Source organism: Physella acuta, unplaced genomic scaffold, assembly GCF_028476545.2.
Source record: "Physella acuta isolate Inbredline_101_S28 unplaced genomic scaffold, ASM2847654v3 ptg000053l, whole genome shotgun sequence".
NCBI lineage: Eukaryota > Metazoa > Mollusca > Gastropoda > Physidae > Physella > Physella acuta.
This window is the reverse complement of record NW_026731573.1, coordinates 20,431-48,430: the sequence shown is the minus strand read 5'-3', so window position 1 is coordinate 48,430 and position 28,000 is coordinate 20,431. Positions and strand designations below refer to the sequence as shown.

The window sequence follows — 28,000 nt, the reverse complement described above, 5'->3', positions numbered from 1 at the left end:
TAGTAGTTAAAATATATGAGAATATATTTTGATTTGCAATTTTATTCAGTATTTGGGAGACACAGAGACATTTATTTTTCAAAAGAGTCCAACAATGACTAAAAGGAAACTGTTGCTTAAATTACAAAATCAAGGCAAAAGGCAGCACATCATCTGTAATGGATTTAGGCATCCTAGAAATAACTTGAGTGATACTGTCAGTAAGCTCAAGAACCCTGTATGAAATTTAAAACATGATGGGTTAATTTTTGCTCATTTAGTGGTCCAAAACCTAACTTATTTCATTGTTTTTAAAAGCTTTTATTTAGTTTACAATGTTTGTTTATTGTTTGATTGATCGATTGTGGCAAATCTTCATTTTAACCCACTTCTAATGAAACTATTTCCAGATACATTGATCTCAGATAATAATGCAAACATATTTTTTTTCCACCCTAATCATTAAAATATAATTAAAAGACCACTAAATTAAATAATAAAAGATGAGATAACAGGATTAATTTCTAGGAATTCTGAACTGTTGGTCACAGCCTATTGGTTTTTCACCTAAGCGGGCAGATAATGTACCAAAAAGGAGGAAATAAAACAAAAAATTTGAAAAATTAAAAACAAGCTTGCTTTCTTTAATAAAAACACAGGTCACTCATGAAATCTCTTACATATTTAGCTACCAACGCTTTGACTAAACAAAGCAAAATGTTTTCAGCGCTTTTAAAAAAAAAATTATTATTAAGGTTATTTATATTTGATTTACTAGAAATAAATGTAACTATTTTATTTACTTTCATTTTTTTTATAAAATGATATTTTTATTTAAAAAGAATTTAAATCTTCAATTTAATTGTAATGTTTGATGGTATTTCCCTCAACATTAAATTAAGTATGACCAATTTTCAATGGTCAATTTTTTTTTTGCTCCATATAGACAGTTGACAAATTTTCTCAGCCTGTTTTCTTCCTGGATTTGCTTACATTGCCTTTATCCATCCAAGAACAAACTACAAGGCATCAGTTGTTCTGGACTTTTCAATTTAGCAACCATGAGCTTTACTGACCCAAACCCACAGAGCCAGTAAGAAGTTAAAGGAATGTATACTATGTTAAAAGATATTTAATCAGAAACAATTTAAAACTGTTAGTGTGATATGAGATAGGCCTACAGGATAAAGTGGTTAGGGTCACAATTAAGTATATAATTTATAATCTAATATATACTAAATATATACTAAATACTAGATATTTATAATATAATTACTAACAGTTAAAAGTACTCACCATTCTGTTATTTCACTTGTTAGCATAACTTCTTCATCTTCTAAGACTTCAGCCATGAACTCTTTTATTGACTTAAAGTTATCTTCTATATTTTGTTTCAGTCTGTGTAATGTTTGATCTTGAGACAAAATACAGTTGATACCATGCTGTAAAACAAAATTCCAAGCTATTAAATGAAATATATAACTCAGCAGTATAATTGAAGAATTGTCAGGTTTATTCTTTTACTGTCAATGGCTTCTAAGATTTTCCTAAAAGATTAAATAAGAGACTGTGCTTCCATGGGTGATTACACAAAAAAAACTGTTTCACTGAAATTTACATTTATGTTTTACAGAACAAGTTTCTTCTTAAAAATAAACCGGGAGTGATCTCCCCTAAACTTTCTCGAATATTCTTATATAACTTGGAATGTAGACATGATTTTTAATTACTTTAACTTTTAAAAATAGAATAGAATCTCATAGAAAAAAAAATTGCGCACCAAACAAAATGTGCATAATAGTGCGCAATATTATTAGTACTTTATAAATTTACTTGCGTTTTTTGAGAAATCGGAAATAGCGTAAATTAGTACTTCCGGTCAACGAAAATTACTCAAAATTTGATAGAAGGTAGAGAATTAGATGTGAAATTTCATTTATCTATCTGAAATAGTACTCAAGTTATAGGCTTTTGAAAAATTCAAAGTAGAAAAAGTACCACTTCCGGTTATCGAAAATCGCTAAAAAGTTGATACGGATCTACGATTTTGATAAAATACTTATATATGAAATTTCATCAACCTAGCTGTAACGGTACTCAAGTTATCGTGTTTACACACAGACACACACACAGACAGACAGACAGACAGACACACAGACATACGGACAAGATTGCAAAATTATGTTTTTCCGTATCAGTGAGGTGTAAAACGTCGAGATTTGCAAAAATCTCGATTTTTTTTTTTTTGCACGATTACAAGACTTTCTCCATACTTCGTATATACGAGAAAGTAAAAAGGAATATTCAACTACAAAATAATGCTTCAACCAAAAGTTGTCAAGTTATTTACTAAATCGGTATTAAGCCCCACTTCTGTATTAGCTTCAGTTAAAAATATCAGCATGGAATATCAATTTGTGCCATCAGCTATAGAAATGGTAAGCACTAAATTTTTTGGATCTTAGTTGTGGTGGTGCTGGTTTGTCCACACTACTGCTAAAAAAACCTCTGGGTGAGCTGAGGGTAAACCTTGAGTGCATGTTGATCACTCTCCACAAATGTTGAGGTAGGGCACTGTCCAGGTGTAAGGGGATGTGGGGCACTATTGTGAGCTACCCCTTGTTTGCTTTAGTCATTGATTGTAGTAGTCCACTGTATTCTTAAAGTAGGTCAATCTTTTAAGTGAATTTAAGTGCCATAGTGGTCATGGGTGAGCCAGTGGTGCAGTGTAATAATCGATTCAGGTAATATCTCTGACTCAATGTGCAGTCCTCTGCTCCTGAAGTCTATACCACTGAATAAACTCAGCTAACAATTTACAGCCATGATAAATGAAAATATGATAATTGAATAGTGTATTTAAATTTTACAACTTAAACAGAATGCATAAAGGTATGCTCCAAGCAGCAACGGTTCCCAGAAAGAACCGCAACGGAAAAAAGCGCAACGGAAAAAAGCGCAAAACAAAAAGCGCAACGGAAAAAAGCGCACACGGAAAAAAGCGCAAAGAGAAAAAAGAGCACACAGAAAAAAGCGCAAAGAGAAAAAAGCGCAAACAGAAAAAAGCGCAAAGAGAAAAAAGCGCACACAGAAAAAAGCGCAAAGAGAAAAAAGCGCACACGGAAAAAAGCGCAAAGAGAAAAAAGCGCACACGGAAAAAAGCGCAAAGAGAAAAAAGCGCACACAGAAAAAAGCGCAAAGAGAAAAAACCGCACACAGAAAAAAGCGCAAACAGAAAAAAGTGCAAACGGAAAAAAGCGCAAAGAGAAAAAAGCGCAAACGGAAAAAAGTGCAAAGAGAAAAAAGCGCACACGGAAAAAAGCGCAAACGGAAAAAAGCGCACACAGAAATAATAATCATTAAAAAATCACAATAATGCAAGCGATCACTCTACTATAAGCGATGAAAAACGTGGGGCGCCGAAGTAAAAGTTATATTACTATTGATTAGATAATACTATTGACTTTTATTAGGGAGCTTGTAGAGAGTCAACAGTATTAGAAACTGTAAGAAAATCACGGCGCCCCACGTTTTTGATCGCTTATAGTGGAGTGATTGCTTGCATTATTGTGATGTATAGCGTTTATTTTCTACTTTTTAGTTCAATCAGAAAACGTGGGTTTTTTTAAACTTTTTTAATGATTATTATTTTCTACTTTTTAGTCTTTGTTTGTTTGCATTAAAATCTTGCTATCGATTTTATCTTTTCACTTTTTTTGGGTAAACGAAGACAACTCGTAAAAAGACAACTCGTAAAAAGACAACTCGTAAAAAACACGTTGTGTTAACGGGAGCCGGACGTTTTCCCGAAAGACACTTGCCCGAATGCCGTTTGCCCGAAGGCCGATTTCCCGAATGGACACTTGCCCGAATGCGACAAATGCCCGAATGGACACTTGCCCGAATGCGACAAACGCCCGAATGGACACTTGCCCGAATGCGACAAATGCCCGAATGGACACTTGCCCGAATGCGACAAATGCCCGAATGGACACTTGCCCGAATGCGACAAATGCCCGAATGGACACTTGCCCGAATGCGACAAATGCCCGAAGGCCACTTGCCCGAAGGCCGTTTGCCCGAAAAATGTTAATATTAGATATTAAAAAATATTACCAAATTGGAGATTCTTTATCAATTTAAGTTTGATATTTTGATAATAAACACAATTCTAAGCCTTATAAAAATTTCTTTGTAATTTTAAAATTTAGCTTGTATTTATTTTTTTAAATTGAGAAATTACTGTAAAAAAAAACTTTATTCTTTTATAAATGTAAGGTGATGTTGGCGGCGATGTCCTAACATTATTTTGATGTAAGTTTTGAACACCTTGTATAGCCGACCGTATTGCGGTGGTTATATAGCGCTTATGACACGGTGTAGGCGGCGCGGCGTCTCGCAAGATTGAACAGAGGCGCGTGTGTTTAATTTATCTTGTTATGGTTAACTTGTGTGGTAATCATTTCACAACAGAACGAGGCGTGGTCTAGGCGGCGAATTTAAAAACTAAATGTAGTGAAATAAGTTTGATCTCCATTTTAATGCACCTTGTTTAGACAATGTGTTAAACTAGTTAAAGCGAATACTTAATAAAGAAAGCAAAATTTATTTTAAAAACTTGTGAAAAACGAAAATTGTATTTTTTGTCTTGTTGGAAGAGAAAGTATGTTTCTACAACTTTTATATAGCAAATACAAATTAATTTAAAATGTCTGCATGGTGATATATAATATTTTTTTTCCTTTCTTTTTGCGTAGATAGGTTTTGTTTATCAACATTTCAAATTTAAATTGATAACGAATGATTATTTGGTAATATATAATGTTAAAATTTTTCGGGCAAACGGCCTTCGGGCAAGTGGCATTCGGGCATATGTCGCATTCGGGCAAGTGTCCCTTCGGGCATTTGTCGCATTCGGGCAAGTGTCCATTCGGGCAAGTGTCCATTCGGGCATTTGTCGCATTCGGGCAAGTGTCCATTCGGGCGTTTGTCGCATTCGGGCAAGTGTCCATTCGGGCATTTGTCGCATTCGGGCAAGTGTCCATTCGGGAAATCGGCCTTCGGGCAAACGGCATTCGGGCAAGTGTCTTTCGGGAATTTGTCGTAGACCCGTGTTAACACATAGATTTGAACCCGTGTCGAGTGGGATAGCAATCGTGTGCCCAACCACTCGACCATATCGTCTCCCCCAAACTGGCCTACATCCTGTAAGTTTAAACTCGGTTCAAACTAAATTATCTGCCCCTAAGCCTGTGGCGATGTGGGATCGTTCGCTTCACTGCGCGCGAGGTACGCGTCGCTCGTTTTTTTTCTAATGGCTCGCAGAGGAGAATTATATATATAGATTATATAGCGGTCTAAAATGCTCAATAAAATATTTCCATTGATCAATTTAGTAATAATAACAATTGAATATTCAATGGTCATCCAAAAGAAAGCTTCCCTGAAAATTTCAGCGCGCTAGCTAACTGGGAAGTGCCAGAAATTTCGATCGCAAGATTTGATTGGAAAGACAAACAAACACAGAAACACAGACACAGAGAAAGCAAGTTAAAGAAAACGTGGGAAAAAGCGCAAACGGAAAAAAGCGCAAACAGAAAAAAAGCGCAAACAGAAAAATTCGCAACCAGAAAAAACAACGAAAAATGTGCAAAAGAGAAATTTAGCACAAAGACCATATGGACTAGATGACACATTTATACATGACTGTTAGGGCTGCTGTGAGAGTGTCGTGTTTGATCACATGATCTACTACCATTTAAAGCGTACCACTACCATGTGCATTTCTATCACCATGATACAGGCGATAATCGCTTTACACAATGCCTATTATTTTCTTGGTCAATAATTATTCAACTACTATTCTCGTATAAATAAACATAAAACTATCGACATTACACGAAGTATCTTTCACATTTTCCCTAGTCCGAACTAATATATATATATATATATATATATATATATATATATATATATATATATATATATATATATATATATATATATATATATAGTTTTGATGTATGTTTAAACAAGGATTTGTGTGAACGAATATTAGTGCGAAAGTTAATGACGCATTGAATAGTTACGCGGTTCGCAAGAATGAGACGTTTTAGTGTAAGTTCGTTGTTGTCGGGGAAAGAAGTTAAAAAGTATACTTGTTCTTGTTGTGTTAGAGTGATGTCGTAATGTAGTCCAGTCTTAGTATTGTTCGTTCAAGTCGTCCTTTGTAATGGAATAAATAGTCAAATTAATGTCATCCTGTCGAATCATTTGTATACCTTGATGTCGTCGTGCTTTGGGATGAACTACTGAATGGCTAGACAGAATATAATGGTCGTGTTGACCCTCTCATGTAGAGCCCTACATTACATAGTTAATCAGTTTAAAAATGAAGATGCCATTGGAGTAGGTGTAAGTCAAAGCCTGATGTTATTATAAAACTTCATCTCTCTTTGTTTCTTTATAAAAAGGTTATGGAAGTTTTTTTTATGTATTTTACTGAAATGTTTACCGGACGAATGCAAAATGATATAAACAACCATAGCTCTTCAGTTATATAGGCTAAATGCAGTGTTTCTTCTAGACTTTCCACCCCCCCCCTCAAACTTTCGATTTGCACATCCCCCCCCTCAAACTTTCGATTTGCACCCCCCCCTCACACTTTATATATATATATATATATATATATATATATATATATATATATATATATATATATATATATATATATATATATATATATATACCGAGGGGTCTATGGGGGGTTATGACCCCCCCCCCTGCCTACGCCACTGCAAATAAGTATTCGCATAGCTTTAGAGTAGCGTCCCTTTTGTTTACATGTTTTCACTACCCTTCAAACAAAAGTCTATTTTAGTTATATTGAGATTAAAGAATTTAAATAAATAGTACACACAATTCTGTAGAATAGGAACGATTGGGAGGGAAGTGACATTTAGCGCAGGAAATTTAGAGGATAGGTACGGTATAATAAATGGTGGGGTTAGGAAAGTTAAGGGGTCCATTATCTAATAGGCAGTCTATGTCTCTTTCGTACTTTCGTGTTGGTTAATTGTCGAACCTGTCCTCACCTCACATCACAACAGTTGGCTGACGCTTACCGTGTAATGTTAAAATAAATAGCATGTAATTGAGTTAGCTCGAAGTGAGTTTTCATACAAGCCCAACGCACTAATTAAGGTTGTCGCAAAATGTAACACATTTGTAACATATGTCAATGATGTCATTGAATTTTCATTTTAAAAAAAAGATGTCTAGTACAGTTACTTACGAACTTCGACGATACTTTTTTGGTGGGTAGGTGGGTAAGTGGATAGGCGGGTAGGTGGGTAGGTAGGTAGGTAGGTAGGTAGGTAGGTGGGTAGGTAGGTAGGTAGGTAGGTAGGTGGGTAGGTGGGTAGGTGGGTAGATAGGTAAGTGTGTAGGTGGGTAGGTGGGTAGTAGGTAGGTAGGTAGGTGCGTCATGATGTGAAAAAAATATTAAATACATAATGGTTATTGTGGTGCGAATGAATGTTGTTACGAGAGATATGACGAATGCATGTTTGATGACGCGGATGAAAGAGAGTGAAGTTTTGCCATAGGAACGGGTTGTTATGGTATGCAAGCTAGGTAGTTCGGACTAGGGAAAATGTGAAAGATACTTCGTGTAATGTCGATAGTTTTATGTTTATTTATACGAGAATAGTAGTTGAATAATTATTGACCAAGAAAATAATAGGCATTGTGTAAAGCGATTATCGCCTGTATCATGGTGATAGAAATGCACATGGTAGTGGTATGCTTTAAATGGTAGTAGATCACATGATCAAACACGACACTCTCACAGCAAACCTAACAGTCATGTATAAATGTGTCATCTAGTCCATATGGTCTTTGTGCTAAATTTCTCTTTTGCACATTTTTCGTTGTTTTTTTCTGGTTGCGAATTTTTCTGTTTGCGCTTTTTTTCTGTTTGCGCTTTTTTCCGTTTGCGCTTTTTTCTGTGTGCGCTTTTTTCCGTTTGCGCTTTTTTCCGTTTGCGCTTTTTTCCGTTTGCGCTTTTTTCCGTGTGCGCTTTTTTCTCTTTGCGCTTTTTTCCGTTTGCGCTTTTTTCTCTTTGCGCTTTTTTCCGTTTGCGCTTTTTTCCGTTTGCGCTTTTTTCTGTTTGCGCTTTTTTCTGTGTGCGGTTTTTTCTCTTTGCGCTTTTTTCTGTGTGCGCTTTTTTCTCTTTGCGCTTTTTTCCGTGTGCGCTTTTTTCTCTTTGCGCTTTTTTCCGTGTGCGCTTTTTTCCGTGTGCGCTTTTTTCTCTTTGTGCTTTTTTCTGTTTGCGCTTTTTTCTGTGTGCGCTTTTTTCTCTTTGCGCTTTTTTCCGTGTGCGCTTTTTTTCCGTTGCGCTTTTTGTTTTGCGCTTTTTTCCGTTGCGCTTTTTTCCGTTGCGGTTCTTTCCGGCCACCAGCAGCAACACACACACACAAACACAAAATAAAAGCAACCAGCACCTATTAGATTTTAGATGTTAAATAATATGTACAGGTTCACAAACAATAATAAAACCTAACTTGAAGTCCAAAGGTCTTAAGAATTTCATACATATGTATTAAATTAAAATTAAACCTAAATTTTAACAGAAATGTTTTGCTGAATACATATGATACAATATGTAACCCTGTCTTTATCCATATCCCTAAACCAATTCATAGCCAAAGTTATATCATCATTATCATCTTTTCCCTTTTTTGCCTAAGACACAAGGGGCAGATGAAATAGAGTTCATCTGTTTCAATGACCTCTGCATGAGGTCAGCTATGCACTACAAACTGTGTATTTTTAGACACGTGGCCTTGTTTAAGGGCGAGACGTATGAAAGCATTAAGTTTACATTAGTCATTCTCCATAATAGATGTAGAACACATCTCAGTGACCACTCAGGTGATTGGGGCGCACATGAGCCACCAGTTACACTACCGCAGATACGGTTCCTGGTTCAGTTTAATTATCAAATGTCAATGTTGTGTGCCACCATGTCCCTATTGTAGGGTGCTTTTTACAATGAATGAAGGTGCAATAGTGCTCACAGGGGAGCCCTAAGTGCTGCAGGTTACCCAAATGCCAGGGCAATGGCAGATGCACCTGATTCTATTTAGTGAACAATTATGATTGCCCACCATACCCATAGTGTATCACATTTTTAAAAATTGAACAGAAGCTCCAGTGCTCACAGGGACGCCTGAGGCCCTCAGCAACACCTTACCGGGCATTAGTTCACGAGCCAGATTAGATTTAATGAACAATTGTAGTGGCCAATAGTATCCATAGTGCATACTCTATAAAACAAACATAGGCGCTTAGTGTTTTGGTGAGGAGGGAAGTGGGGGGGGGGGGGTGGTAAAGGGAGAGCGCCTGGAAGCAGAATAGCAACCTACATCTGACAAACCCACAGACATACTTTCATTTATATATATAGATACTTAAATATATATATATATATATATAAATAAATATATATATATATATAAATAAATATATATATATATAAAAATAAATATATATATATAAATAAATATATATATATAAATAAATATATATATATAAATATATATATATGAATATATATATATATAAATATATATATATATAAATATATATATATGAATATATATATATATAAATATATATATATATGTATATATAAATATATATATATATATATATATATATATATATATATATATATATATATATATATAAAGCAATGTATGTGTGTGTGTGTGTTTGTTTGTTTGTCTGTTCTTTATGCATTACTACACCTCTCATCACATCGCCGTGAAACTTTGGGAAGATATTGAGAATACTCCTGGAGAGGTTTCGGTGCAAAAAACATTTTCAAATTTGCAGGCCCGGCAGGGCCCGATTTGTTTTTACTCTATATACGGAACATAAAAATAAAAGTCGATTGCTATTTGACACCATTCATCTGATTGCCATTAAACTTTGGGGAGTTGATAAGAACACTGCAGGGAAGGGTTGTGAAAAAAAAAAAAACTTTTTTAATTTTGCAAGGGCGGCGCCACGGGAGGGTGCGATTTTTCTAAAATTAAAGTCGAATGCCATCTGACACCTTTTATCCGAGTGCTATGAAACTTTGGGGAGTTGATCACAACACTCAAGGAGAAGTTTCTGTAATACAATCTTTTTTAATTTCGCAAGGGTGGTGCCCCCAGAGGGTGCGATTCTGCTCTATATACGGTATATTACAAAATGAAAGTCAGACATGGTTCGACACCGTTTATTTGAGTGCCATAAAACTTTAGGGAGTTGATTAATACTCTTGAGAAGGTGTCTGGTGGGGGGGGGGTTTAATTTCGCACGGGTGGCCCCAGGCAGGATGCGATTTGGTGTCCTGGTCTTTCCGTGTGTGCTATGGTGACTACGTTAGTTCTAAACAGACAATGGATAAGACGGGGCGTTATAGTCGCTCACTTAAATGAATCAGGCATGTCCGCCGGCGCCCTGGTGGGGTGCGATTTGGCTGTGAACAAAAATTTTAGTTTCGGCCCCCAAAGGCTCACATGAGCCGCTGAAGGCTGTGTAATGCATATTTTTAATATTCAGATAAATTAACCAAGGTTAGATTATTAACTGGGTTGTTTCCTTTTGTCCGTCAAAAAATCCAACCAGTTTCGTCATTTTGCAATCCAATCAGAAATTGAGATCGAGCTTCTAATAATACACCATTAGTAACACTAACAAATTGCATCAGTCACACTGTTTATAACAGTGTACGCATCAAAGAAAATAATCCAGCTGATTTGTAGCGCTCTGGGTTATACTGTTAGCACTATGGTGCCTGTTAGTTTTAAGGAGACAGGGGCCGTACTCGGCGCCTCTGTGGTTGTGTAATTGAGGGTCTCCCTGACACATGGGCAGTCACCAAAGTGTGTTCTCCATTATTTCGGTGAATAGTTAACGACACTCAAGGTTTATGTAGTAGTGTAGGTAAACCCGTGTCCCAATATTTATGATTCAAGCATAGGCATTGTTTACATTTAAATAACTCAGTTTTAGAAAACAAGGTCGCGCGTATAAGAATATAGGATTGTTTACGCATTGATGAAACCCTTCTTATACATTTCGTTAATTATTATTTCATAAATATATAGTCTAATACAGGCTACTTAGTGAACTTAAATAAATATTGTATGTGACTATTCTTGTACTTACATAAAGAGCTGCTAGCTGGTGTGCCAAATACTTTAACCTAACTTGGTTAGCTACATCATGATGTATTTGTCTTGATAGAAAGAGAATATGATGGAGAGATGACACCTGGTTAAAATACTCTGAAAAAATAGTTTTTCTTAAAGCTATTGAACAAAAGCTAGTAAAAAGAAATGCATTTGTGTTTTGAATTTTTAATTATTTAGTTGTAGTGGCTTAAATATTAGAAACAATTATAGCAGATTCAAAAAGGTTTATGATGAAGCTTTTCAAAGTTACCAAATCTGTATCATTTAAAATTATATTTTAAGAATGTATATTCTATATCATTTAACTGTTAAGTTTGAGAATTTGATACCCACTATTCATTGAAGATTCACTGCAGACCACATCTAAAACATTCAACTGCCTTAAAAAAGCAGCTGTATGGGGAAACAATTCTGCTAATCCCAGTTGAGAAAACACCTAATTACAAAGAAAATAAAAATTACTTTCTTGTATTCATATTCCAAAATGAAACTTAATAATGAGTAAAATCAGGAGAACATAAAATTATTCTGAAATTAAAAAGAACCGAATTTGTAATAACTCTCTACTAAAAGTAGAGAATACATATGGCATGATCAGAAGCTACAAATTACTACAAACCACACTATGCCTCATTTTTTTTCTGGGACATAAATGAAAACAAAGGACGTATAGTAGAGAATAAAATCTCAGGACTCAAACAAAATGTTAAGGAATCATTTTTAATATGAGTAAACAAACAAAATGTTATGATGTTAAATAAGAATATTTTAAAGGAAAAAAATAACTGAAACTAACAAAGCAACTTCCACTAAAAAGAAAATTAAATATTTTAAAATGCAACTGCTCTTATAGGTGACTTGGATTGGGGAAAGAAAAGGTAGGGGGACATTTAATCAAGAATACTTTACTTTTTTGGTTAAATACAAATTTTAATTCCAAATCATGTGCCACAAGGGCATAGTCAGGAATATATATATATATATATATAATATATATATATATATATATATATATATATATATATATATATATATATATATATATATGTATATATATATATATATATATATATATATATATGTATATATATATATATATGTATATATATATATATATATATATATATGTATATGTATATATATATATATGTATATATATATATATATATATGTATATATATGTATATATATGTATATATATATATATATATATGTATATATATGTATATATATATATATATATATGTATATATATATATATATATATATATATATATATATATATATATATATATATATATATATATATATATATATATATATATATATATATATATATATATATATATATATATATATACAGTGGTACCTCTACATTCGAATGTCCTGACATATGAGATTTTTTTTAGATACGAGCTGTGAAGAAAGCTTAAATTTCCTTTGAAATACAAGCATAGGCGCTATTTAGTAACACTTATCTAACTCATTCTTTGTTCTTAATTTTAAGTGTTGGAAGGGATCGAGCCTTATCTGCCAGAGTTTTTGAACTCGAGACTTTTTTTTTTAATTTAACAACCATGAGCTTTTTGCGGACTCGACCAAGCCTCCAACACAATTAAGTATACGTGTCAACTGGTTATGCGCCATTGAGGCCATCGACTCAGATTCCAGCCTGCTTTTCTTTTTTGGATTTGCTTCCATAGCCTTTGTCCAACCAAGAACAAACTACAAGGCAACAGTTGTTTGATTTTGGAGTTGTCTCTCCCAGAAGAGTGGCTCTTCCCAGCTAAAGAGCCTCATCTGCCCGAGGGTTCAAACTCGAGACTTGAAACATTCCGTGACAGAAAAAAGCAAAGACCAAAGCAAAATTAAGTGAAAGTAAGAACAGCTTATATACAAGCATGTAGGTTCAGTTATGTTGGGGGAGGTTTAATTAAGCTATGTTAAGTTTAGGGAACAAGTGTAAAGGTATAGAGGTAAGAGTGTAATGAGTTATCTTAGCATTAGCAGTGATACAATGAACAAAGTGAATCTCCTCTCTTTAACTCTTCCATCCTGCACTGACTCTACACCAACACATGCATCTTGTGTCAACTATAAAGTCAGTTGGTTTTCAAGTGAAAAGTGAAATACACTTTAGAAAATCAGTTTTTTTCTTTGCATTTCCCTTTATCATATTATTTAACAATATTTGCCAGATCCAAAAAATATAATGCCTGCTTTAAATAGCTTTAGAAAACAAAACTACATAATTGGTAAGGCATGGATGTAATCTTCTTAAAGTATTGCATCAGCCTGCTGACAAGATCGCTAGTATATTAGTGTACATTATATATATTTATGGCAGGCACTATATTTCTTGGATCTGAGTTGTTATGGCGCTAGTTTTTTCACACTACCACCTATTACGTGTTGTATGAAAGTCTTGAGTCACCCATCCGTAACAGTGTGGTTGAGACCCTTCAGCGACCGCCCATGTGTCAGGGGCATCGCTGGGCGCTCTGAGGAGTCACTGGTTACATTACTGCTGGGGTGTTGGCTACAGCCCGTGGTTCAGCTAAATTACTGAATGGCATGTGCCACCCTATCCCTATCGGATTGTGCTGTTGAAAATAAATGTTGGCGCCATAGTGCTCGCGGGGGATCAAGACAAACACACCAACAGATTTTCAATTATCATATTTTTACTTAAGGTACTACTAATCATTATTTTTAAAATAGTAGGCCCATAGGGTAACAACCATTAATATTTTTGCAAAATATCTAAGCAAGGTTAATTCCTCTGAATATTTGAAATTCAATAATATTTCTTATTTTTATTCTGGGGCCCTCTGCTGACCTTTTTGAGCCCTTGTGGGCCTAAATTAATTTTTTTGCATACTTAACAACTCCCAAAAGTTTAACTGCGAAGGGATGAAAGATATAGTAATGCATAAAGGACATACCCACACATATATAAATAAGAAATGTGGTGCCAACGTTTACATTTAAATAATTTGAGTCATGATCTAGTATATTGACATTCAGGTCTGAGATTGTACTTACTAGATGGATTCCTAAAGATGTTTTAATTTAGGACAATTTTTCACTAACCAGAAAAGCTGGTAAATGACTGCACAAATGTAGTAGCTCCTGAATGTTTTTGCCAATCAACTGGACTGCATGAATAAAAAGAAAATGTTTTTACTTTATTTTTTTACTATTAGTGTATTGTGTTTTTTTTTTATTCATGTTAAAAATTACAAAATGATCACTTAATAACTTAATAGTAAAGCCTTTGAAAATATACAAAAACATTCTATTTATATTATATCCACCTCTAATATTTATCATAGTAGATATGGAAAATCTTATGCATATTAATTTTGAATTTTCAGTAGTCTAAAACTTTAATAAAAGAGTGAAGTCACACTTAAAATTATAAATGTAACATTCTAGGAATTTAAAATGAAAATCATGCAAATATGTTTTTAAAAAATGCATTAACTTGAAATGAAATCTTTGATTTAAAGCTAAATATTCAATATTTGTTCATGACAAATAATGATAGAGGTACAGTTGAAAACAAAGAAAGTCCTATGTGACAGCCCTTTAGTGTTCATGGTATGAAACATGATTGACATTGACATTTAAGAACTTGTTTATTTCAGAGAAAAGGCAAAATTTTCATAAAATCAATGAAAAAATTACAACACACATAAAAAAAATACAATCTATATAAAAACATATAATGAAACAATACTTTAAAAAATAGTACAAAGAATTTTTTTAAAATAGTATAAAGTATACAGTTTGATGTTACAATAATTAATAAAAGCAATAAAAATAATGAAAAACATGGAACAGAATAACAAACACTGATTTATTGCAGTTAGTTTATATAGGCCTACACTTTGCCCATAGTGACTGCAACTTTTTTTAAATGAAAGGAGGAGATATACCTAGAGCATCAACCAAGTTGCAATGTCTACAATGGATCTCCGACATGAGGTGTAGCTCTAAATGGGGAGGGGGGATTGAATGCCTGCTGAACAAACATGGAGGAGCCACTAAAGGGAGTCAATACTTAAAATGCTCATTTTGAGCTACTTTACTACTGTATTATACACAGTAAAGTTTTTTAAAAAGTGGACTGTAACATGGTCTTACATATAGCTTCTAAATCAATGATTACAGTAACAGATATAAACTAGCTGCTAATAAATAAAAGAGGTCTGAAAAACTGCTACAGGTAATTCACCTCCCTGCCATTAATTTATGTAGGTGCATTATTGCTGTTAGCACATTTTTCTGTTGTGCAACAATAATACAAGTCAGACCCTTTGTTATATTATCTCTTGTTAGTATTATGTATATCATGGTTACGTCCCTTGAGTATTCACTGTGTCTTCTGTGATGTGTAGTTGATGTGTACTTCTTATAGTTAGTTAAGTTAACATAAGGTAGAGTCAGGGTCAGGATGTGTGGTCTGAGCTTTGTGTATATAAGAATAAAGTAATAGAATTAACTAAGAACCATGTCTGTTTAAGTAATGTAACACACTTAACCTGAATCTTAACACTATGCAAAACATCACCATAAACTAAAACTAACCCCAACCATAATGTAACTCTAAACCTAATCCAAACAACTTTTAAATATGTTTTATCTTTCCATTTTTGTTTTTAAAACATTTGCAAACAGTAGAATCTAATGTCCATATTGTATATCTTCATGTAGCTTCTGTCATTTTAAACATTTTGCTATTTAATCTATCAAATATCTACATTTCATACTAGCCTTGAAAATACTTATCAATGAATAGAATGTTTACTTAAAATGCAAAGCGGTTAATAACAATGATATTTGAGCTATAAGGTACTTTTCTAAAGCATGCCTCTATATAGGAGCATGTTGATGTTAGTGAGACATTCCACACCTGAAATGGGACAGGCCATTATCGACTTAAAAGACATTAGTTGCACATCTAGCTGTGTGCAGGATACGGATGCCTAGTATTTGATCTAAGATAACTGATGATGGATATTTGTTCTATGAGGTACTAGTTAAACTCGATACTAATGTATAGCACTAGAGACTACAGTTACATTTATTGTTAAAAATGAATCTTGGTAGATTAAATTAAAAATAAAAAAAGGATTGCCTTTTTTATTGCTATAGCTCATTACAATTAAATAATTACATTGTAGTTTTATTTTTATACTATGTACAAGTTAGAAAAAACAAAATATATGGGGTTTTTATCCAATTATTTTTTACTTTCAACATCAAATACATTGATCTAGCACAGCCCCATAGGGGAGGTGTTGTCAGGCAGAAGGGCGCACGATTGCTAACTCTCAAGAACCAGATTTTAGACCCTCTTGGGAAGATAGGGCTCATTACAGCAACCTATCTAGGAAAGAGAACTGTGAAATCAAAGAACTGCTACCTAGCAGATTGTTCTTGAGTATTTTTTTAAAAAGGCTATGAAAGCAAATCCAGAAAGAAAAGCAAGTTGAAGTTGGAGCCAACAGACATCATAGTGCAAACATGTTGACTCTAATGATAACTTTGTAGGAGGAAATTTCCAAGATGAATGCTTGTATTATAACTGAGTAGAGCTCATTTTAAAAATAACACTAATTTAGTGAATATTTTTGTCACTACAGATTCTATTGCTGGTAAACAGTTTTAAAAATAAGTTTACTTACTTTTGTTTCCATATATACTTAAGACTTTTTTTTGTCCCTGCAATAAGAAAATCAGCAAAAATAATGTATTTCACTGCTCTACTACATTTACACAATATTTTCATATCAATTTTTACATTACTTTTTATTACCTGGTTGATGATAAAACTAAATAAGCAGGAGTGATCTCCCCTGAACATTCTCAAATATTCTTATATGAGAAAAATGGCCCGTTGAGGAAGGATACAACGGGCGCTAGGTTGATAGTGCTGTCTCTTTTCTCTAAACTAAAACCAAAACCAAAATCACCACCTTAATTAAATTAACCGGAAACGAAAAATGACATTGAAAACGGATTTTTATCTAAACCATGCATCTTGCATCTAATCTCAATCATGACAAAAGTCACGTTTAAAGTTTCTTTCAGGCAACTACTTGGGAGGAAGGGGCTCTGCACAGCCCCCCCCCCCCTTCCCCCCTCACACACACACACACCAAAGCACCTCTACCGTTTCATTTGACGATATATAATTATACTTTTTCCAGTCCGCCCTTTCACAGAAAATTTCACCCCGCCCCTGAAAATCTCAAGCATCCCCACCCCTCTCCGGGGAGGAAAAAGTCTGAAAGAAACACTGGTAGCATTTGTTGATCATACAAACTAAAGGTAGAGCCTGGGAGGGGTTTTGCCCCTACCGGAAGAGATGCATGAAAGAAACTGCATGCAAAACACTTTTTAGATTACAAAATTTCAAGTTCCCCCACCCCTCTCAGGGGAGGAAAAAGTCTGAAAGAAACACTGGTCGTATTTGTAGATCATACAAACTGAAGGTAGAGCCTACTTCTATAATTTAAACTCGTTACATCGTTTCCTACTTTTGGCCGATAAACCTCACTCTCGCAGACAGTGTTGCTTTCAGATATTTTTCTGGGGGTGGGCACTTGAATTTTTGCAGAGGCAAATAAATTTATCCGGGGCAGGGGAGCCGGACACTGGTAAAAGTATAATATATTTTCTATATAAATTATATTTCGTTTTTTTAGGGGGAGGGTTTAGACATTCTAGCCGGTGAGGGGTTGGGTTAAATGGGCTTCGCCCCTACCCGAAGAGATGCATGAAAGAAATTCTGCAAGCAAACCACTTTTTAGATTAAACACATGAATTAGGCTGTAGTTTTATTATAGAGTATCGAAGACGACATTTCTATTGAGTTGGGGGGGGGGGGCTTAGATATTCTTACGCGGGGGTGGGGCTTCGCCCCTTCCCGAAGAATTATATGGAAGAAACTCTTCATGCAAACCACTTTTAAGATTAGAAAAAAATGTTTCAATATTTACTCGAGAATCAATGATGTCATATTATTGTGTGCACTCTCAAGGCTTTCGACTATTTCCTACTATATGCTCAATGTGACGTCATGTTTCGTTTTTGTTTTACTATAAAAGTTTTTATTTTGCTTGTGTTTTCTCAATAGCGTTGTTGTCAGAAGGATAGATGGATAGATAGATAGATGGATAGACAGATGGATAGACAGATGGATAGACAGATGGATAGACAGATGGATAGACAGATGGATAGACAGATTAGATTAGGTTAGGTTAGGTTAGGTTAGGTTAGGTTAGGTTAGGTTAGGTTAGGTTAGGTTAGGTTAGGTTAGGTTAGGTTAGGTTAGGTTAGGTTAGGTTAGGTTAGGTTAGGTTAGGTTAGGTTAGGTTAGGTTAGGTTAGGTTAGGTTAGGTTAGGTTAGGTTAGGTTAGGTTAGGTTAGGTTAGGTTAGGTTAGGTTAGGTTAGGTTAGGTTAGGTTAGGTTAGGTTAGGTTAGGTTAGGTTAGGTTAGGTTAGGTTAGGTTAGGTTAGGTTAGGTTAGGTTAGGTTAGGTTAGGTTAGGTTAGGTTAGGTTAGGTTAGGTTAGGTTAGGTTAGGTTAGGTTAGGTTAGGTTAGGTTAGGTTAGGTTAGGTTAGGTTAGGTTAGGTTAGGTTAGGTTAGGTTAGGTTAGGTTAGGTTAGGTTAGGTTAGGTTAGGTTAGGTTAGGTTAGGTTAGGTTAGGTTAGGTTAGGTTAGGTTAGGTTAGGTTAGGTTAGGTTAGGTTAGGTTAGGTTAGGTTAGGTTAGGTTAGGTTAGGTTAGGTTAGGTTAGGTTAGGTTAGGTTAGGTTAGGTTAGGTTAGGTTAGGTTAGGTTAGGTTAGGTTAGGTTAGGTTAGATAGATAGATAGATAGATAGATAGATAGATAGATAGATAGATAGATAGATAGATAGATAGATAGATAGATAGATAGATAGATAGATAGATAGATAGATAGATAGATAGATAGATAGATAGATAGATAGATAGATACATACATACATACATACATACATACATACATACATACATACATACATACAAACATACATACATACATACATACATACATACAAACATAGACAGACAGCGAAACTATTATTATAGATATCACTATTACTGAAACTTTTTAAAATAGAATAGAATCTCGTAGAAAAAAGAATTATGCACCAAGTGAACGGCAAACAATATGTGAAGATTATTAGTACTTAACAAATTCATTTGTGTTTTTTGAGAAATCAGAAATAAATAACTACTTTCGGTCAACGGAAATTATTCAAAATTTGAAAGAAGGCAGAAAATTAGATCTTTTACTTATATTTGAAATTTTGTTTATCTATCTGAAACAATACTCAAGTTATATAGGCTTTTGAAAAACCAAAAGTAGAATAAGTCCCACTTCAGATTATCGGAAATGGCTGAAAAGTTGATACAGAACTACAAATTTGATATAATTATTATATATTATAATTATTATATTTGAAATTCCATCAACCTAGCTATAACCATGCTTAAGGTATCATGTTGAGAGACACACACACATACACACAGACAACCGGCCAAAATTGCAAAACTAAGATACCCTTTCACTTTCAGACCTAATGAACTATAGGAGATATAGAATTCATCAGTGTCTTTCATTTCAGCATTATGCCCAACGTTTTCCTCATTAGAGTAAGGTACCAAAAGTAAAGAGGGTTGAGGGAGATGAAAAACTGAATTAAGAATCTAAAGGGCATGTTAAACTTTATATTGTCGGCAACAATAATAAAACAGCATGTGAGGCAAGTACTCCTGGATAAATTCAAAATACATTTTAAAAAGTCAATAGCTGGCTCTCCTCAACTTATTTCAAACAGTAAATTCTATGCAAAAGTTAATATAATAATAACTTACCAAATCTTGTTTGCATAAAGTATCAAGCTGCAAACTGAGCATCATCAAATCTACTTTAACATCTGACAGAGACTTTTTACAACATCTCAGTGGAGCATGTAGCATAACATCAACTATAAATGAAAATCTATATTACAGCTAATCAACTATAAAAGAAAATGTATACAATAAAATAGTTTTAAAACCAGGATGTTAATTAAAGGTAGTTCAAAAATGATATTGAATTGGTATTAAAACATATCATGTATATAGATAAAAATCAAAGTATGAATCTGTGTGTCTGTCCTTTATGCATTACTACACCTTTCATTCAATCACCATGAAACTTTAGGAAGTTGTTGAGAATACTCCTATAAGCGTAATCAATAAATTAAATTTTGAAGGTGAAGCGGAATGCCCAGAGTTCTCAAGTGATTATCCTAGCACCTAGAGAGCTTTGACTGATTGCCGTGCATAGGGGGTCAGAGGTACTACTTGATTCAACTGTCAAACTGTACCATATGCATCAGCTGGCGACCCAGTGAGAACACCGGTGTCTATGTTGGTTTTAAATATGATGGACTACATGAGAGATAACTGAATGGAATCAGGCGCATCTGCCAGCGCTATGACAATCGGGTGACAGGGAACACCAGGACTTCCCCTTGAGCACTATGGTGCCTAAATTTATTTTAAAGAGCAACCTAAAACTACTGACATTACATACAATGACTAAACCAATGACTAAAATGCCTGATGCCCCAATTCTTATCAGAAGCCTTCCTTACATCCTTAGATGTTCATCATTATGATTACATACCACATAACTTTGCTCTGTTAGTATAACTTGCTTACGATATCAGCACAAAATAATACAATATCCTGTTGGCAATCTTAGAATATCAAGTATTGTAAGATTGAATTGTTAATTTTATTTCACAAGTGTTAGTATTTACCTTTAAAAACAGAATCATATTGACCAGGTAAAACCAAAGGTTGTTGCATTGAAACAGCCATGCTACACCTCCACATTAGGTGGTTCTCTATTAACCACACTAAAAGTAAATGAAATAAATATTAAAAAGTAGCTATTACAATTCACTGTTAACATTAATTTTAAACTTCAGAAGGATCATGTACAAAGTGCCTAACACACACATATATAATATTTGTATGTTTATATATATGTGTGTGTGTATATATATATATACATATATAATATAAGAGTAGTGTGTCAGTCCTTCCTACCATTGTCGCTATAGATTTTGGAACCATAAAAGTTAACTTCAACCATAGAGTTTAAATTGCACTGCATTGTCTTATTATAAGTAATAGAGCAGCGCTTGTTTATATAACGACTTAAAACTTTTTGTATAGTTGCCACAGTTTTTACTTTTTTGCATAACGTAAACAAACTATTAAATACACGCACATTGCATAAACATATTAAACTTATTGCTTAGAAAAAACTAATTAATCAAAATGTTTAATAATTATGCCAAGGGAGGTAATTTTAAAAGAAATTAAACTAACACTAATAGAAAGATGTTAATGTAAATTATGCAGATGTCCAAGCGGACATTATTGTTGGATTATTATAATTAGCATGGATTGAATAAGTGCACTGTGGTAGGTAAAACATGGATATTTTCAGTACTGCCTTTTGTTTATTTTATGGATAAGTTGGGGTATTTATAGTTGTTTACTAAATTGAATCAGGCGGTTCGGCCGGCGCTCCGGCAGGGTGCAATTTGGCACATCGGGCTAGACTGTGAGCACTATGTGTTTATGTTTGCATTTAAGTTGTGTTTATGTTATGCGTGTTGCGTTATGTTTTCGTTTGTTATTTTGCATTTGTGTTTGCATTGTGTTTGCCTTTGTTTTTTCTTTTGTGTTTGAGACTTGCATTTATGTTTTCGATTGTGTTTTTTTGCGTTTGCATTGTTTTAGTTTCCGTTTTCTTTTGTGTTTGTGTGTTTTGTTCTGTTCCCAAGTTGGTACATTTAAAAAAGATTCACGGGTATACAGCTAGTATATATATATATAGGCCCATATATATATATAATTAAAAATGTAATAAATAAATAAAAAAACGTTAAAATACAAAAAAAGTAATAATTTTCCACACATTGAAAAAGGTGCATGTGTGCACCGTCACAAAAAAGCACTATATATATATATATATATATATATATATATATATATATATATATATATATATATATATATATATATATATATATATATATATATATATATATATATATATATATATATATATATATATATATATATATATATATATATATATATATATATATATATATATATATATATATATATATATATATATATATATATATATATATATATATATACATACACACATACATATATTAATCTCTTGTAACATAAGCTTAAATTATTATAAAATTAAATAAAAGAAACAAATAATAGAAGGGGAAAACATACCATAACCACAAACCACACATCGACTTAAACCAAACCATAATGTTGTTTAAATATTGATGAGCTGATTTAAGGAAAGCAGATCCTACATAATTTTTTATTCTTCTCATATTGGGTGAATACAAAGTTGGTATTTTTACAAAATACTATTAAAACGTTGGACACAGCAAATACTTCAGACTACGACAATACTATAAAAATACAGCTTACTTAAAAGATATTTTTTTAAACGACATTAATTTTAACTTAATTTATGCTTATTCGAACTTTCCAATCTACATACTTAAAATGAAAGTATGTTGATCTGTGTGTATGTCCTTTATGCATTGCTACTCCTTTCATCATATAAGCATGAAACTAAGGGGAGTTAAAGCTAATTAGAAAATTATTTTATTTTTATTAGTCAGATGCGCTTTGGCTACCACAGCACTTGGTGTCCATTGATTGGGTCCCTGCTTAGAGGATCAGAGGTACTGCTTGAATAAAATGTAAAACTATACAGGCATATCTGCCAGATAAAACAAACAAGACACGTCCATCAGTGCCTTTGCAGGCTTCCATGTGAGAACTACGGTTTTAAATAGGACGCTACAATAGGGACACGGTAGGTTACTACATCCGATGACTAAACTGAACCTAAAGACGCAACCAGCACCTTTTGGTAGGATATTATGAGAGCACCCCATAACTCCCTTGATTCATGTACAGTCGCTGAGATATGTTCTACCTCACTATTATGCAGGGTGATTAATGTTAAGTACACTGTACTGTAGGTGTACATACCACACATCTACAAGCATTTTAGGCAGGAGTATAAACCAAATTGCCCCCCCCCCCACCCAACATCTAAGGTCTAACATAGCATTGTTGACACGTAAAAAAAAAACAGTTTTAGAAAAAAAGGTTGAACATTTAAAAATACATTAATGGTAAATCATTGCTGAAATCCTCTTAAAATTTTGTGTGAGCCTGCAACAACGCACTGGACAAGCACGTTAGTATGTAGTAAATAGGACTAAATGTTATTAGCCAATTCGACACAAATAAAAAAATTTGATTTTTTTCCTGTGACTATTTGCTACCTTTGATGGAAGGGAAGTGGTACTGATTCCTCTTAGATCTACACCCAATCGTAATATTATCACTATAAATGTAACACTTCTAATCCCTTTGTGATTCTGCCACCTCCAACACAACAAAAGTTAGGATTCTTAATTCAAATGTCAAGGCAGTTTTAATGGAGCAGAGACATAAAGTGTCACAGAGACCAGCACAAACAAGATCCAGACCCTCATTAACAAATGTCACAGAGAGATTCTGAAATTGAGGAGGCAGGACAAAGTGCCTAACATAGACTTGTGAAAAAGGAGAAGGCAGTAACTCTTGATAGTACAAATAAGTAGGAAGTAACACTGCAAAAGGCTCACTCAAATGTGACATGCCAGGAGCTTGAGTGGAGCCCCCAAGGAAGGCTAAATACCTGGAGTTTTCTTAAATAACTGAACACAGCAGGGGTGCCTTGGGAGACTGAAATCAACAGCTGGGCTCTAGACAAAATGGAAGGTTATGGTTGAGGCTTTATGCTCCACAAGGAGTAACAAAGATTAAGTCAATCCCTAAATAGGTAATATTACAGTACTGCTCTTAGATCTTAGCCAAGCATAGCATGTTAGGGATAGCATCTTATGTATTTTATGGCTAGGATTTTGGACCCTTACGCAAAAATTATCAGTGGGCCCCTTTGTCAACCATTAGGCTACAAGAGAATTAAATGTGGGCAGATAAAAAAAACAACTACTACCAATGAGAGAAGGGTTTACAATAATATAATCTGTACATTTTGTATTTTATACATCCTTATTGTACATTTATAATGTATTATTATGTAGTACCCCGTAACATAGACATAAGCTATTTTTATTGTATATCACTTCTATGTGAAAAAATAATTTAACTGTAAGACTTAGTAACCAAACAAAGTAATGTCACAAGGGTGAATGAGGGGTGCCATCTGTATCTGGTGACAACCATTTAGGTAGGTGACATTGTGACCAAAACAGTTGTAATTTTATGTCATAACAATGTTTTATCCACTTCAAATATTAAAATAGTAGGGGGGGAGGGGTGACACCAAAAATTCTTGGAGGAAGGTGGGGGACACCCTAGATAATGCAAAGTCTGGTGATGCAACTAATCAAAGACAATATTTCAAAAACTCAATGTTTATTTTGCTTGTATTTTCTAGCTTTTAGTGTTTCCACATACAAGTTCCTTGTGATCCATTTAAGCTTTTTTTGAATGTTCTATATTTAAGATAGCCAAATTAATTATTAATGACATAAATGGCATATCTACAATTTGTTACATCATCATAATGAGCAAATAATGAGAATGATCAAGGATTTTTATTTTATAACTCGCGTTGCTGCTGTCTAGTCCTACACACTAGAGTGATGAAACATTTTGTTAGGGTTTTATCAACAATTAACCAATGGTATTTTTTAGACATAGTTTTCTAAAACTGACGATTTCAAATGTAAACAATGTTGCCAATATATTTATCAGATCTTCGTATGTTTGGTTGTTTGTTCAGAGGCGAAGCGACCCTTCTCGGCGCCGGGGACAAACTTTCGATTTGCACCCCCCCTCAAACTTTCAATTAGGCGCCCCCTAAGGTCAGCGCCCGGGGACATATGTCGTCCCCCCCCCTCGCTACGCCTCTTTGTTCACATTTAAGTTTAGATGCCACAGGGTGTGCTGGATGAAATCCTTGAGTATAACCGGGTGTCAGGAGCATTGTGGTGTGCTCCCCTGTACTAGGGTTCTCCCTTGTGTGATGGTGGGGTAGGCAATATCCCCGGCCGTTGAGGTTTTTGGCGAAGTTATTTGTATGTACATCTACAGGAACCAGATCCCCAAGTTACAGTTTAATAACATTACATGACATTGATGCACTCACAAAAAAGCATGTTTTGTATCTGTATTTAAGTTGTCAGTTAAGTGACACCCAGCAACACCTTTTCTGTAGGCTAACTCCCTCAATAATTATACATGCAGTTTTTCATAGGGAACAGGGCCCCTATGTTCCGTGGCCCCTATGCGTGCTTATGCCAGCTTTAAAGTAGCTATGTTGCTTAGTATTCTTTAAAACACTAGATTGTGTGTGTACCAGTCATCAATGTGTAAAATGAGGATTATTTAATGAAGAACACTTTGTCCAATGAGGCCTGATAGCTTGTAACATATGAAAGTGTGTACACAGCACAAACTGTTAAAGAAATAACAACTAATAAATTCTACTTTTTTTTTAATTCATCTAAAAACAAGACTAGGTATTTTGTAGATTAACCCTTTATCTACTGACGGTACTTATAAGTACCACTTTAATCAAGTACCTGTATTATTTTTAATTTAATAAGAATTTTAAAAATTATTGATGTAATTAATAGTATTATCTCCCCTGAGTTGCCGGTAGTTGGAGGGATCAGTGTTTTTTGACAATTTCTGGTGTGGCGTTATTTTCAATGTCTTGTTGTATCCGTAGTTTACAATTTTTCTCACACACATCCCGGAATTCCTTTTGTTTTACCTTATTTTTCAAGGTTTCAACCCCAAATATTTTTTATTGGCACTTTCAATAATCAGGCAAATGTGTTTAGCTTCTAGTTGTACAATTTTAATAAAAATGTCTTTGTATTAGATCGATGTTAACTAGTGGACTTATAAGTACCGTCAGGGCACACTGTCATTTTTTTTAAGGATTTATCGGAAATAGCTGATTTTCGATGTGGAGTGACATAAATAACATTTTGATAATTAATTACCGAAATGTACTCAAAATGATATTTACACATTTATAAGAACAACTTCATTTAAGGTCAATACCTCGGTGAATTATTTTTTGCTCGGCTTCAATGAGTATACAGCCCTCCCCCTCTTCTCTACCTCATTTTTAAAAATAATTACTAACGCAGTTGGGGTAAAAAATGTAACGTTTGAGTCAAGAAAGGGAGTGGGTGGTATTGAAACAAAGCAGCTGTTTCTTTAATAGTAAAAATAAATTATACAGGAAATGTGTAATCTCATTACTTAATTAATTAGTTCATTTAATTATCACTAAAGAAAATAAAGGGAGATAGCTTATTTCTTTAGTTTATTAGTTTAAATGTATTAAGCATGACACACTATTAAATATATTATTGTTTTGAGTTTATATTTAACTCAATGCAACAAACCCGCCTGTTGGTAGAGGCCACACCAGGGGTTCGTTCTGCTACGTAATAAAGCTAAATTACTTTACAACAATACAATATATGTTTGTGGCAGCAGACATCCACTGTGTTTCACACAAAAGAAATAAGTTGATCAATCGTCAGCGGTATTTCGGGCAGTTTTGAACAAGGTGGTATTTTAAGTCGACACAAAAGATGGTGAAGTTGACAAATCATCAGAATATCTAGCAACAGTGTAAACGAAACGTCTTTGATGAAGTCTGCATCAAATTAATTTAAATATCACTGTAAATTGGTCGCGATAAAATTTTCGCAGATTCTTCGCATCCTACCACCACCCTGTGTAAGTATTGGGTGGTGGTAAAATGCGAGGCAAAAATGTCATGTGACAGGCGGTTTTCTGGCCCTTCTCGCAGTTTACCGCCTTGTCATTTCGCCTTGCAATTTCCCAACACCCTCTATTTTATTGTGACTGGGGAGTTAGGTATAGAATATAGATAAAGAGAGCAGTGCAAAATCTGGTGAAAACATCGCTAGTCTTTTTTTATTACTGGAAAGTTTTAATACAATTTTTTAAAACAGGTAGGTAGATCTACAATCTACCTACATGAATGAAACTTTGAAACATTTTTGTAACTTTCAAAACATAAATCTTCCTTAAAATGTGAAATAATATTTAGCGTAATAATATTAGGTTAGGGCAAATTAGATTAGCCCTACTAAAATTTAATGGCACCTTCTTTTTACATTACTAGCCTCGGCCGATTTTAACGTACCTAACTTCTAAATTCTAAAGCGATAGATTACACTAATAAATTAATAATAGATCTAGAATCTAGATCTAGACATCTAGAATCTAGATCTAGACTAGATCTAGATCTAGATCTAGATCTAGGTAAAATCTTAGTTTAGCGTCGTAAATTCGGCCAAAACTAGACTAGTAATGTGGGAGAGAGTGAATTAATAAATATGTCATTAAATATAGATCTAGGCCCTAGGCCTTAAGTATATTTTCGTATATTTTGATAAAATATTATAGATAATTGAATAACAGATCACCATTTATGGTTAAATCAATTTAGATCTAAATATCCTGAAATTAATTTTTATCAACCCTGTTCGAGATAAAAACAGCAGCCATCTTAAGAAAATGTTATTTAGAGTAGCTTCCCTTTC

The 28,000-nt window shown here is 34.0% G+C and overlaps 1 protein-coding gene across 6 annotated transcripts; it reads right to left on the bottom strand.

Annotated features, from left to right (window-relative positions):
- Window positions 1-26: 26 nt before the first annotated feature.
- Window positions 27-28,000, bottom strand: LOC131946622 (uncharacterized). Of its 6 annotated transcripts, XM_059307585.1 has the most exons (10): window positions 27,884-27,987; window positions 21,080-21,178; window positions 20,145-20,257; window positions 17,056-17,190; window positions 16,925-16,961; window positions 14,325-14,389; window positions 11,565-11,667; window positions 11,206-11,324; window positions 1,276-1,421; window positions 27-215 (listed from the first exon to the last, which is right to left on the bottom strand). In XM_059307585.1, the coding sequence occupies exons 4-10, from the start codon at window positions 17,101-17,103 to the stop codon at window positions 122-124; spliced, it is 612 nt and encodes a 203-aa protein (XP_059163568.1). In that variant the 5' UTR covers window positions 17,104-17,190; window positions 20,145-20,257; window positions 21,080-21,178; window positions 27,884-27,987; the 3' UTR covers window positions 27-121. The 6 variants fall into 6 exon arrangements, with proteins under 6 accessions (XP_059163568.1, XP_059163540.1, XP_059163566.1 ...); XM_059307557.1 differs by lacking the exon at window positions 17,056-17,190 and having other exon boundaries at window positions 27,939-28,000; XM_059307583.1 differs by lacking the exon at window positions 17,056-17,190 and having other exon boundaries at window positions 20,145-20,271.